The 13,521-nt window shown below is 34.4% G+C and overlaps 2 protein-coding genes and 1 long non-coding RNA gene across 3 annotated transcripts in view; 1 reads left to right on the top strand and 2 right to left on the bottom strand.

Moving 5' to 3' along the window:
• Positions 1 to 1,749: 1,749 nt before the first annotated feature.
• On the bottom strand, positions 1,750 to 2,807 carry LOC135129429 (myocardial zonula adherens protein-like). The gene is made up of 2 exons (XM_064056579.1): positions 2,208 to 2,807; positions 1,750 to 1,971 (listed from the first exon to the last, which is right to left on the bottom strand). The coding sequence occupies exons 1-2, from the start codon at positions 2,805 to 2,807 to the stop codon at positions 1,750 to 1,752; spliced, it is 822 nt and encodes a 273-aa protein (XP_063912649.1).
• A 1,230-nt stretch (positions 2,808 to 4,037) lies between these two features.
• The window catches only part of LOC135129704 (mothers against decapentaplegic homolog 3-like), a 164,353-nt gene continuing 154,869 nt past the window's right edge, over positions 4,038 to 13,521 (top strand). The window contains exons 1-2 of the mRNA XM_064056951.1: positions 4,038 to 4,299; positions 11,640 to 11,673. The gene's annotated coding sequence lies outside the window, so the exon portion shown is untranslated. The remainder of the gene's footprint in view (positions 4,300 to 11,639; positions 11,674 to 13,521) is intronic.
• On the bottom strand, positions 4,657 to 5,350 carry LOC135129725 (uncharacterized). Its single transcript, XR_010280638.1, has 3 exons — positions 5,200 to 5,350; positions 4,975 to 5,142; positions 4,657 to 4,914 (listed from the first exon to the last, which is right to left on the bottom strand). It is a non-coding gene; the product is annotated as an uncharacterized LOC135129725 (long non-coding RNA).

Below are 13,521 nucleotides of genomic sequence, written 5' to 3'. Positions count from 1 at the left end.
TTTCTTCCATTTTCGTTACCAAGTATGCATCTACTCCCTTTCTCCTCAAATACTCCCACATTTTCTCTCTATTCACGCTATCAAACGCTGCTTTGAAATCTATGAACAATGCGTACATTCGCCCACCATCTTTCCTTATTTCTCTTCCCACTAAATGCCGCAGGATGTACACATTGTCCATAGTACCTCTTTCTTTCCTAAACCCTGCCTGACCGTCTGGTAACATACCCCTTGCTTCCATCTCCTTTCGTAACCTCTCATCGAGTATCATTGCATATATCTTGTACGCCGTATTGAGCAAGGTAATCCCTCGGTAGTTCTTCACATCACTTTTTTGCCCCTTTTTAAATAATGGGATTATTATACCTTCTCTCCACTGCCGAGGAAACCCTTTTCCCTTCCAAACTCCATTTACCACTTCCCATATCTTTTCTTTCACTTCTTCTGTCCCGAACATCCACGCTTCGTTCTGGATTCCATCCCCTCCTGGTGCCTTTCCTCTTTTCAGTCTTCCAATCTGTCTTTCTATTTCATCTTTTGTTATTTCCGAACCTCTCCACATTTCTTCCGTCGTTGTGATTCCTTTATTTATTTTGCAGCATTTTTCCTCACAACCTCCCAATAATTCCATAAAGTGTGTTTTCCATTCATGTATTTTGATTTTCCCGCTGATTTCAGTCTTCCTTCTCCGTTCCTTGTTTATATATCTCCATACTTGCTCTTCTGTTTTCAGGGACTTTATTGTCTTCTCTTCTTCTTCTTCTCGTTTTTCTCTTTTTCTTTCTTCCCATTTTCTCCTATAATTCTCTCTTGCTTTTAGGTACTCTTCTTTCCTTCCCTTGTTATTCTTCCATTTTCTTGCTTTTCTCTTCAATTCACTACATTCTCCGTTCCATCCATTATCCCTCCCTTGCCATATGTATATCTTTCTTTTTTCCGCAGCTTCTACAATTAAGTTGCTCAGTTCCACCACCATAGCTTCTATATCTTCTTTTACTTCGAATTTCTTTTTTTCTAGTCTACTTCTGTATCTTTGAATTCCCTCTTTATCCCATATTCTTTTTTCTAATTCTTTTCTTTCGTGTCTTCTCTCTTGTTTTTCGTACTCTTGCTCTTTTCCTTTGATTTTTATTTCTAGAGGCTTGTGGTCTGATTCTACCCTTTCCCCCACTTTGAAACTCTCTATTTCTTCCCACGCCTCTTCGTTGACAATCCCATAATCTATAACTGATTCTCCCCTCGTCCCTACGTACGTCCATTCACCTTCTTCATCTCCTTCCTTGTTTCCATTCAAAATTTCCCATCCCATTTGTTCTATTATCTGCCACAATATTTTCCCTTCTTTGTTATTTGCTTTATCTTTTGATCCTCTTTTCTCTCCCTTTTCTTCATCTATTATTATTGTCCCCTTATCGCCCAATCTTGCGTTAAAATCCCCTCCTATAAGTATTTTTTCATCTCCTTTTTCTTTTGTTTCCATTTCTATGTTTATCTTGGTTTCTTCCATTTTCTTGCTATAAACGGTTATTATTTCCCATCGATTGTTATCCAGCTGTATTAGTTTCTTCATTAGTCCGTTTTTATTATTACTTCCCTTTTCCAATTATTGCATTTCTTTTCGAATTCCCATTACTATTCCCCCGCTTGCTGCCCCTTTTTCTTTTCCTTTGTCGCCCCTTGACACTCCCACACATATTCTTGTGGTAGTGTCTCTTCCAATTTCTCCCAGTTTTCTCTTTGCACCCAAGTCTATACTAGCCCCACAACATCAAATTTTCCCACGTAGTCCCAGAACTCCTTTTCCTTTTTTCGCAACCCTTGGACATTCCAAAACAGTACCTTCACCCCTTTTTCTCCTAATTTTGTACCAGCTTCCCTTTTTCCGATTTCCCTATCTACATCATTTATTCCTTTTCCTTTTCCTTTTCCTTTGCCTTGTTTGCTTCCCTTTTTCCTCGTTTTCTTCCTTCTCTTTTGGCTCTTTACTAAAAATTTTCTGCCTTCTTAAGTCTGCCCTCTTCTTCATTCCATTTAAAATTTCTGCCGTCTACAGTTAACTTTTTATATCCCATTCTAACCATTTTCCCTTTATTTCTCTCTTTTGTTGCCTCTTCTTTTATCTTGTTTTGAATTTTTCTTTCCGTTTTCGTCAGATCATCATTTATGTAAATTGACGACCCTTTTAAGTTCTTCTTGCTTTTCATTACATTTATTTTTTCTTCTCTGTTTTCGAATTCCACTACATAAACTTTCTCTGCAATTTTGTACGCGCTTTTAACTTTACTCTTTACTTTGACCTTCTCTTCTAAAAATTTTGTCACTTTTCCAATTATCTGATTCTGCTCTCCTGTTTCTATTTCCAATCCCATCATCACCACTTTATTTCTTCTCTTTTCTCTCTCCATTCGATCTAGTTGACTTTCCACTTCACCCACTCTCTTTCCCATTTCTTCCTTAGCTATCTTCCATTCTTCATGCTTATCTCTAATTTCTTGATTTTGCTCCTGTAGTTGATCTCTTGTTTGCTTTAATTCTTCTCTTATTGTTTTAAGCTCCTCTTTAAGCTGTGTATTCCATTCATTCAATAATTGTTTATTACTTTCTCTCATATCATCTCTGATTTGTGTCGCAAGTTCGCTGATCATCTTCTTGACCTCCTCCATCTCTATATCTTCTTGATTTTCCTTCTCTCTCGGTTGCAGAGGTGATCTTACTGTTATTTTGCTTCTTTGGAAGACCTGCTCGTTCTCTTTCGGCGACTCTACTTCTCTATCCCTTTTCTTCCTTTCTGTCCCTTTACTACTCATTACCTCTTTGTCTTTGACTTCCTTCACGGCGGAAGGATATAACCCAGATCGTCTCTTCGAAGGTTATTCTCCTATCCGTGTTTACGTTTATCCGATATCTGTGCTGATCCCCCGATTTTTCTCCCCTATCGCTTCGCTGTTATCGTTTCACTTAAAAACGGCTCCGCACTTTTTGCACTTCTACTCGTAATTGTACTTGCTAGTATTTTGTAAATTATTGCCACTAATGCTGGTTTCCTTTTAATATTGCCTGTATTGTCACTGGTGTGAATTTTCGCACACGAACTCCTATGGACACGTCGGTTCGCTTTGCCGGGTCAATTGGGAAAACATTCTACTTAATAGACACAAAAAAAAAAAATGTACGAATCCGCCCAAAATTAACAGAGATCATAAAATAAAGGTGTGATGGTTCAGGTGTTTAGTCAATAAGTAGGTGTCAAAATCGAGCAAAGTAAACATTTTACCCTCAGAAGCAGCAGATACAGGAGATTTACTTTTGATCTTCGACATATTGTTTGACAGCCTAAATTGCAATGAGAAAGTTCCTTTTTTTAGCAAAAGCTATAAAAAGTGGTGTTACTGCTACTGATATTGTAAATGGTATGCGGTTTTATGATGCCAAGAAGCACCAATATGTTAAAGTTTTGTAGCCTTTAAATTTAGCAAAAACGGTATAACGTTTTGTACAAGTGTGTGGTCTGTGACGTCTGTGTTGCCAATAGAAATGAAACTTTTATATAATTCCTCAACTAATAAGTATTACTTAGTCAAGTAGAGTTTAAGCCGTGACGGTGCAAGAACTGCACAAGTTACTTTTAAGAATGGGTTAGGTAGACAATGTTTACCACTAACGTTGGTGCAAATGGGCAAAATAACTACTTTGTTTTGTTTATTGTTGAACATGTGCATAACACGCTGTAGTTTCAGTGAAAAAACTCTGCTTTACCCAAACGATTTATATTGGTTTGCAACCAACAATGCTCCTGCGTTGACAGCGTCGTTTTAAAACTGAACATCGGCCTATGTTCAAAAATACCCGGTATAAATTAAGTAATATCATTGATTATGTATTTAACATCTATACTCACTTGTAATATAGAAATAGCTTTCATTGCCGTTCGTGGCTACGTAGACACTTCCTAAATTTTATGTTTAGAGTCTGCGCAGAAAGTTCTCGGGAATATATTGTTCCGCTAACCCGCCATACTTCCATTATCCATTGTGCATTTTTGATTTGCTCGTGTTTACAGCGTGTTGGTGAGGTTATTGGTAAAGTTCGTGCATTCCCCATTAAACATTTGATTGTATTTTGAGTTAATTGAGTTAAAGATTTTTGTAAAACGTCTTCTATTTTGTGGTTGTGATAGTTAACTTTACGGGTTTTGCTTTTTTATCTAGTGAATAAGTATTGTTAGTGTGTTTGAAACGTGGGTAAAATTCTGCATAAAATGGCTGCCTTTAACACTTACATCATCCAGATCGTTAGACGGTAAGTTTAGCTTTTAACACGAATGCAGTTTCTGAGTGTTTATCGGCTTCCAAACAAACAAATTAAAAATTGTGAGGTTAGGAAAGCATTGGTTAGGGGAGCGTGTGATCTGAGCTGATGCATTTACTGTCCAATTCAAAGATTGTTAATATTATTGATTCTGTTACTGGGTATATGTGGTTCCCTCTTAGTTGCTTCCGTGGTGTGCGGTTAGTGGTTGACTTAAATTCCATTGAAAGAACTGTTCGACAAGGTGGGAACTGGGAAAAAAAAGATTTACTGGATTATTTTTTTCTGACATGCATAAAAATTGCTAATCCTGTATGGGTACCTACATGTAAATTTGCGTACAAAGTTTTTATTTTTAATGGGTACAAAAATTATAAAAACTATTTTACGACAATTGGTCATCTCCGGTGATACAAATTGGGTTAGATTTTTAGATTCAAATTATGTTAGCTGGTTTCTAGGAGTGTATAGGTACATTCAAAACAGAATTGTCCATTTCAAATCCTGAGGAGTAGGGTCCTGTAGTGATGTTTTGTTTTGTGTCAAAATAGACGGCACCACATTTTCTTTAGTCATGTTGTAGTACTTGGTGTAGACTCACTAAAACTGAAAAATGGGAGCAACAAATAGAAAAGATTCAATTATTCCCTCCTATATTCCACATACTTTTACCATACAACATATATCTTTTCGTCATTTGAATGACCAAAACATTCCACGTATGACTAATTCTCTTCCAATACTTCTAAGGAAAACGTTTTACTCACTTACCAATGCTTCATTAATCTTTTGTCCATATTCTACACTCTAGGTGAATGCTACTTTTGAGGGTAACTATAAGAAATTTGATTATAAACAGTACATAAGCATGAACAGAAAAACATAACTAACCTCTTCTGGCTCCGAAGGTTTCGTACTGAAAGGAGCAATATGGTGAAGTAGATAACACCAAAAAATATTTTATCCAAAAATGCCTTCATTTGACGGTTTCAAACACAGAGTTTCAAACATAAACTTCAGTGACATAATCTTTGACATGGTAAATCGGCCCTTCATGGTTACGTACACAGGGAAAGAAAAAGAAAAGGCACAGTCACACTGCCAAAAAATATGTTTGCTTTTATGCAGTTTAATAACTAAAGGACGAATTTTAGGCCACAAAAAAACATTAAAATAAGCTTCTAAGAGAAAGAAAAGGCAAAATCGGCTTTTTAAACAGATAATTTATTTTATTGGCCCTAATTGTTTACAAATGAAATAAAGTACTTATTGTACCAATTTTTAACAAATCTCGAGCAGTAGCTGCATGTTAATATAATTGAAATAAATTTAAAAAAACTTCGACTTTGATAGTGTCAAAATGAGAAATACGCCAAACATTAAAAGCGTGGTTATGAATAGCTAAAGTCTGGTTTAGAAACTTTGACAATTGTGTGACACCTCTGCCCAGTTTTCCGTGTCCCCGATGTTTCAATAATGTTTATTAAAGTGTAACTAACTTCTGAGAATAGAATTGGTTAATTCTGTTGCCAACTTAAATCGTATTTATTTATCACCTTGTATTCCAAAACATCAAGTTAGAAATTTTAGTGGGTGTGCATTTTAAGGGGCAGCTGAAGTAAATTATTTTGTCCGTGGGAATTATTAGCACCGAAACTCTCTACTTGGATGGGCGACTGTACTAATCCCTTATCTGAATAAATTACCTGAGGACGGTCGTTCATCCTCAGGTAATTTTACAATTATCTAAATAATCTTCACGATTTTTTTTTTTTGTATTAAGAAAGGCATCATATTGATCAATATAAACCAGTAGAATAACAGAGAATGAAACTACCATTTTAGAGGTAACGGATTTATTATATTAAATATTTTCAAAACCAGCAAATAATCTATACATAAATAGTATGTAATAGGAGTATAATTTATAGTATTGTGGCCGTCAAATTATCTTTGAAGTGATTAGGATGGTTGTAATTTTTATTACTCTCCACTGTTTGGGCACAGCATATCTCTTATTTAAGTACTAACTCAATGGTATGCGGTATTCGGGCCAAATTTATGGCATCTATAAGCTTTGGTTAGAGGTTTATTGAGCGCTTGAGGCGTTCAGCTTATTGTGACAGCTACTATATGTATGAGTGATGGCGTTAAGCTTTTTAGGCGTATACCTACTCTCATCCCCAGTAAGTCAGAAAATTACTCAACTTGAAAAATATTTCCGAATCTGTTTTTTCGGCATGTGTTTTAGAGTTTATTTATTATCCGATTTTGATTTACTGGAAAAAGAAGATGCAGTTATTTATCCCGAAAACTTTACAGGGAGGAGAATTATAAATTTGCCGTACTTTTTACAACAATTAAAAATTATAAATTGCCATTCTCCTTTTGCTTGTACTTTTTCGGATATGGATTGCATCAACGAAACACGGAATGGATTAATTAGCTACTTGAAATTTAAATGCCGCTTTTGTAACATCGAAAAAACCATTTGTACTGATGAAAACACTGATCATTCAGAAATGAACATTAATAGCGCCGCAGTATTTGCAACTATTTCAACCGGAAATAGTCATTCACAATTAGTTGAACAACAAGCTATATTAAATATTCCCCAAATGTCATATCGTCAATATAACAAACACCACTTTGAAATATCGAAAAAGATTTTTGAGTCGTCTTTGCAAGCAATGGAAGAAGCTGGTAAAGAGGAGCTTGAATTGGCAAAACAAACTGGCGATGTTGATAAAGACGGTGTTGGTCTGATTACAGTTATTGCTGATGGAGCATGGTCAAAAAGATCATACAAAGTCAATTATGATGCTTTATCCGAGGTGGTACCATATTGTTGTTTATTTCGTTTCTAACATACTGACACTTTTAGGGATGTATTGTTGGCGCAAAAACTGGAAAAATTTTGTATGTAGCTTGCCGGAACAAGTATTGTCCAATTTGTGAAAAAGCAGCTGCCAATAATACTAGCACTCCTGATCACCAGTATTTTAAAAACTGGAGTGGAAGTTCCACTTCAATAGAGTCAGATATTATTTTGGAAGGCTTTAGACGCACTGTTGTCATGCATAAATTAAAATATATTAATCTTCTTGGTGACAGAAACAGTAGTGTTTACAAAAAACTTTGCATCGAACGACCATATGGTCCTAAAGCACTTGTCAAAAAAATTGAATGCATTAATGATTTGGTACGAAATTATGTTTCTAAAGTTAGAATATTATCAGAGACACGTATGAGTTCAAAAGGTCAGGTGGTTAGTGTTAAATTAAAAAAATTATTGAAACAGCGTTTGGAAAAGCTGAGGATAGGGATAAAGTGTGCAATGAAATACAGGCGTCAACAAGAATGTGACACAGAGAAGCAAATTGAAAATTTAAAGAAAGATATTTACAACTGCCCGAAGCATGTTTTTTGAGACCATTCCAGCTGTGACTCTTATTTTTGCAACAATCATAAAGATGATGAAGAAAACTATGTTCCTGTAATGATTGAATGCGGTTTGATGGACGACTTACAATCTTGTGGAGCTCGTCTTTTACACAATGCACATAGTCTTATGTTAAATATGACTAATAATGCGGCAGAAACCTATAATTCTGTTGTTTCAAAATTTGTAGGTGGAAAAAGGCAGAATTTTTCTATAAAAACAGTTATAGCACAAGGTGCCAAGCTGCCAGTTTGTCGTACAATAAAAAAGAGCAGAGCAGTCAAAGCAGAGAAAAAAGAAAAGTTAGACGACAACTATTTCGAACTAAAAAAACAGAAAAAATCGGCTCCTCCTGATGCAGATTATGGCATGATCGACTAATATGAAATGCCTATAGAGATTGAAGAAGCAAAAGAAAAATTTATTGCATCATTGACTTTAAGTAAAGCAGAAATTACGGAACTTGAAAAAAGTACTCGAGGCCCATTTTCTAATCCCATTTAGAAAGCTGAAATAAGTAATAGATTGACTGCTTCTAATTTTGGGATAATTTGCAGAAAACGACCATCAACAACTTCTAAAAATATTATTAAGAATATTATTCATTCTGCATTTAAAGGATCAGCCGCAACTAAATGGGGACAAGACAATGAAATGAAAGCGAAACTTAAATTTGAAGAAGTGTATACCAACAAAATTGAGGACTGTGTTTTTTTTTTGTACACGAACATATGGTTTCCTAGGTGCTACTCCTGATGGTACTATTGGGGAAGACACTATTGTCTTCCCTAATAGTACCATCAGGAATATTCTGCAGCAAATTGTACAATTAGTGATGGCGTAGATCAGAAAAAAATTAAATATCTTTTGAAACAATCTGGGCAATTAAATTTAAAAAGAACAGATAAATATTTTAATCAAGTACAAGGTCAGCTCGCAATTACACAAAAAAAGTTCTGTCTTTTTATCGTGTGGTGGTTTCACTAGATGAATTCCTCACACACTGTGAAAAATGTTTGAATTTAATGTACATTTTTAGTGTCATTTTTTAATACTTTTAATCGGGAAAAAAACTGTACGTTTTATTATTTTATTTTCTATGTCATGATGGCTTTAAAGTTTGACGTTGTGACGTGCTAATGTACATTTTATTTTTTTATAGACAAACTAAACAATTTGAAAAAAATGCTCCCATCAAAACATGAAAAATATTTTTTAGAACGGTTTTGTGAAAACTGCATCTAGATAACTCAAATTATAACGGAAAAAAATTAACAAAACTGCATAATTCCACCGGAAAAGCAGCCTTAATATTTTTGTGTGTTCTAGCATGAACAATGTTTGCATTTCTTTAAGTTGCTCACATTTTTTAGCACTATTTGAAACATATGAATAAATTTGTCGCATAAGGTTTTCGGCTTCAGGTGGTAATTTTGAACATGCCTTGCTGGCAATTAGAGCAGCAGAATGACATATGCACTTCAATAATACTGCATGTGGCACATCAGCTTTTAAAGGGACATAAAAGGAGTTGTTTTTGCCTACCATGCCACTTGCACCATCACACGCTAATCCAATAATATTATCAATTGGGATATTTTTTCCTGCAGACAATTTTTAAAATATTGATATGTTTTTTTGCATGCATCTGTGGGATTGATATGAACAAGCTCGAAGAATCTAGTTTCAACTTTTTTACTGGTTGACCAAAAATTTATTGTTGGTAGTGTCTGTTGATTCATCACAAAGGATGGAGAATTTTACCTGAAAAAAAAAATAACGTAAACTTATTATGTACTTTCATTAGTTTACCTTTTGTAAACATTCAACCAGATTGTTAGTGAGATGTTAGTGTGGCGACCTATGTGTTTACCCCCACCCGCCGTCGTACCGGGGCGGTGTAAGGGTATTTCGTAACAGTACTTTACAATATGTGTATATACACATTTTAAACATAGTTCTCATTCACTAAATTTCAAAATTATATTCTTTCCTCCATGTCTACAACACTTAATAATTAATTTAAAAATACTAGATACTTAACAATTAAAAATCACACATTTTAAACATAGTTCTTATTCACTAAATTTCAAAATTGTATTCTTTCCTCCATGTTCACAACATTGTTGCCATATTTTTTTTCTGGTAAAGCGTAAACTCAATTTGTGAGCAATAATAAGCTTGGTAGTTTAAAATTTAACTCATTAGGAAAAACAATGCTAATAATTAAGTACGTATAAAAATAAGGTATAAAATAATCAAATGTAAAAAGTAAACAAATTTTTGACTTGATTATCGTCAAAATTTGTTTTCATTGTTGTTTACCCAATAAGGGTGTGGGGACAAAAAATCTGCACAAATTTTAATTTACCGAAAATCGAGTTAGCTTTGAGAAAAATGACGGTTGACGTTATGGCATTTTTTGACAGTTGTTAAAAATTGTTATGCCTAGTTCCTCTTGAAAGTTTCAATATTTTTTGTAATAATGGAACACTTAAATGAAAATGATCGCCGATCTGTGATTGCCGAATTTTATAGAAGGCATATGCATTTAAAAAAGTCATTCACCGTTAATCACTTCTTCCAAATGGGGATATCAAAAAGGACAACTTATAGCATTTGCAGAAGAGTAGAGAATGGGAATTCGGTAGAAAGACAAGTAGGAAGCGGAAGACCAGCAAGAAAAATGCCCCAGAAAAAGAGAGAAGCCTTAGTCAATCAAAGTCACGGTAAACTTGGTGTTTCACTAAGAAAGCTTGGACGGAAATTTAAAATTGACAAAAAGTATGTTAGCAACATATTAAAGGAGAATAATGTCAAGCTTGCAACGCGAAAATCCGCTCCCAAATATTCAGAAAAACAAAAGCTGGAACAAAAACGAAAATTAAGGCATCTTTCTGAATCCGCTTTTTCCCCCTCAAATGGAACTGAAATAATCATTGATGATGCATCCTACTTCACTTTTGATGGTAGCGATACTGCTAACAATAAACATTTCTATTGCAAGGAAGGAGAAGAAGTAGATGATAAAGTGAAATTAAAAAGTCATAAAAAATTTCAGTCCAAGTTGTTGGTCTGGTTGGCCATTTCTTCACGTGGACATTCTACTGCGTTTATTTGCCCATCTGGAAATTCTGTTAATGCAGATATTTATGAAAAACAGTGCATTAGGTCTCGACTTGTCCGCTTTATAAGAGAAAAGCATTCGGATGGCAATTTTGTATTTTGGCCAGACATGGCAACAGCTCATTACGCAGCTAACGTTATTGCTGCATATAATGAGTTAAACATTCCTTTTATCCCTAAGGAAAAAAATGTTCCCAACGTACCTCAACTACGCCCAATTGAACGTTTTTGGAGAAATCTAAAGAGGAATGTGTACGAAAATGGATGGGAAGCCTCGACACATGCAGAATTAAAGAAGCGTATACTGCTGAAAATACGGCAAACAAAAATATCGGCTTTTACAAATTTAATGCGCCGTGTTAAAACAAAAATTCGTAAAGCAAGCAGATATGGTGCAGATTGTGTTCTTTAAAGTTGTTTTTATAAATATTGTTGATCACGTTATTAATACCTGCTTTTATAATACAGTTATTCTAGTTTGAAATTTGTGCAGATTTTTTGTCCCCACACCCTTAGTTGAAATATGGAAACAAAAAAAGTGGAAGAATGAAGTGTAGCCAGAAAATGGCCAGAAAGGAAGTATCTTTTTCCAAAATTTGCAATCCAGCCTCTATTAGTATCAAAATTGCGATTGCCATAATATTTCACATAGAGTTAGCTTTACCAGCCAAAAATTCCGTTGAGATGGGGAGATATTTTTTTGAGGTTTACAAATTAAGAATGAAGTTTGGTCTCAATTTTTGATATTTTTTTTTTTTTCTAGATCCAGCAACAATACAATTGGCGACCAGAATCAGGTAGGTTTAGGTTAAGTGGAGTTTTTTACACTCACGTTTATTTACATGTACATTGTTTTTTATATCTGTAATTGTCGAAGTCCAACAGCGCGTTTTTCAGAACGTTTCACCGCTAATACCGCCGTTTGACCTATCGATTATATGTGACTTCTTTTATCGTTAAAGTTTTGTGACTGCGTTTTTGGGGCTCCCTGCCGAACTGACTGTGCCTACACATTGTAAAATATCGTCTCGAACATTGACAACCAGTTGAAATAGGTTAAAATTTCTCGGAAACAAGAGTGATAAAATTGCTTATCACGTCATAATCTTGGTCCTGTGGTTGATGCGGCGCAGGATCCAAATTGTACTTTTTAAATAAACTAATATTGAAGTGCTGTGTACTTTTCTGTACTGGCGTGCTGGGAACTGTTAATACACATGATGTGGTAACCAACATTCTACAGTTGCCCCCTCTGCCTGATATTGGTGAATCTCTCTTCTCTCTTCTTTGAATCTTTCAATTGATAAGATGTGACATTGGTCAATGGGAGACCATACAATGGAACAATATTCCACAGTAGATCTGACGTAGTTGAAATATAATAATTTAATGCATTCAATGTCAAAATCTCGTGATTTACGTATTAAGAGACCCGTAGTTTTTTATGATTTTGCAGTGATGTATTTATAATGCTTGATGAAGTTTAATTTATAATCAAAAATTACTCCCAGATCTTTCACTGAATCGTCCCGCTGTATAGTAACGTTACTGTTGTAATAGTTAATGGGAACTGAAGTTTTCTTATTTGAATATCTCACTGACTTGCATTTTTTGATACAAGAAACTTATGTCTGTCAGAACACAAATGAAGAGAGTCGATGTCCTGCTGCAAAGAGATGTTACGTGTTAGGGAAGTAGCGGCTCCTGCGTAGCTTATCCGCGTGATTATATTTACTGTGCGTGGAAGCACTACATTATATTCAATGTTACATGTATAACTGGTTGCCTAGCTTATTGTGTTGTGATCATGGAGGAAGGAATATAATGGAGGGAGTGAGAGTTCAAATAAGTGATCCCGCGCCAAAATGCGTGAAAGCAATAAAAGGTGCTTCAATATGGCTGCCGCTTCAGTGGCGTATCTTAATAGTATTCATAAGGGGTCCCACTACTCAAAATTATATTCAATGCAAATATTTTTTTTAGAATATCTAAAATTTGAATTTTACTCATAGAAATTTATTTTGTATAATTATAATCAACAAAAAACCCAAATTCACATCAAAGTTTTAATTTTTGCTGCATAATTGTTGCGAGATCTTTGGAATAACATTTAAGGAGATAATATTATAAAGAAAAAACATTAGCCAAGAATAATAAAATCATTATATAAAATTATAAATGACTGGTAGTTACGCTAAGGTTTTGGGGATAGGGTGAGGTTAAAGAATAACAGACGAATTTGTATATGTTGTAATTCTAGAAGCTCGATTTTTTTTTTTTATTAATCCAATCAATGCATATCATTACTTGGTCTTAGTACCAGTAATCATAGAAATGTTGCCTCAATGCCAGTCATTTTCGGGTTAGCGGTGGGTCTTAAAATAATTTTATTAAAAGGCAGTAAGAGAACTGTACTTTATAATTTGTATAATAATTAATATTAATTTACAAATATGTACTAGATAATAATAACATAAATAACATATATGTTTTTATAGGGTATTAAAAGAATACAATATTACAAAATAAAGATAAATTCACTTAAAGGAAATACATACAATTTAAATAAAAAGAATACAGGATTACTACAAAGATGAGTTCGTTTCAACTAAAGGTTTGATACTTTTCTGAAAAATAGTATAAGA

The sequence above is a fragment of the Zophobas morio genome, unplaced genomic scaffold (genome assembly GCF_036711695.1).
Source record: "Zophobas morio isolate AGI-343-1 ecotype UQ-CSIRO unplaced genomic scaffold, CSIRO_AGI_Zmor_V1 ptg000016l, whole genome shotgun sequence".
Classification (NCBI taxonomy): Eukaryota; Metazoa; Arthropoda; class Insecta; order Coleoptera; family Tenebrionidae; genus Zophobas; species Zophobas morio.
This window is presented reverse-complemented; position numbering and strand designations above follow the sequence as displayed.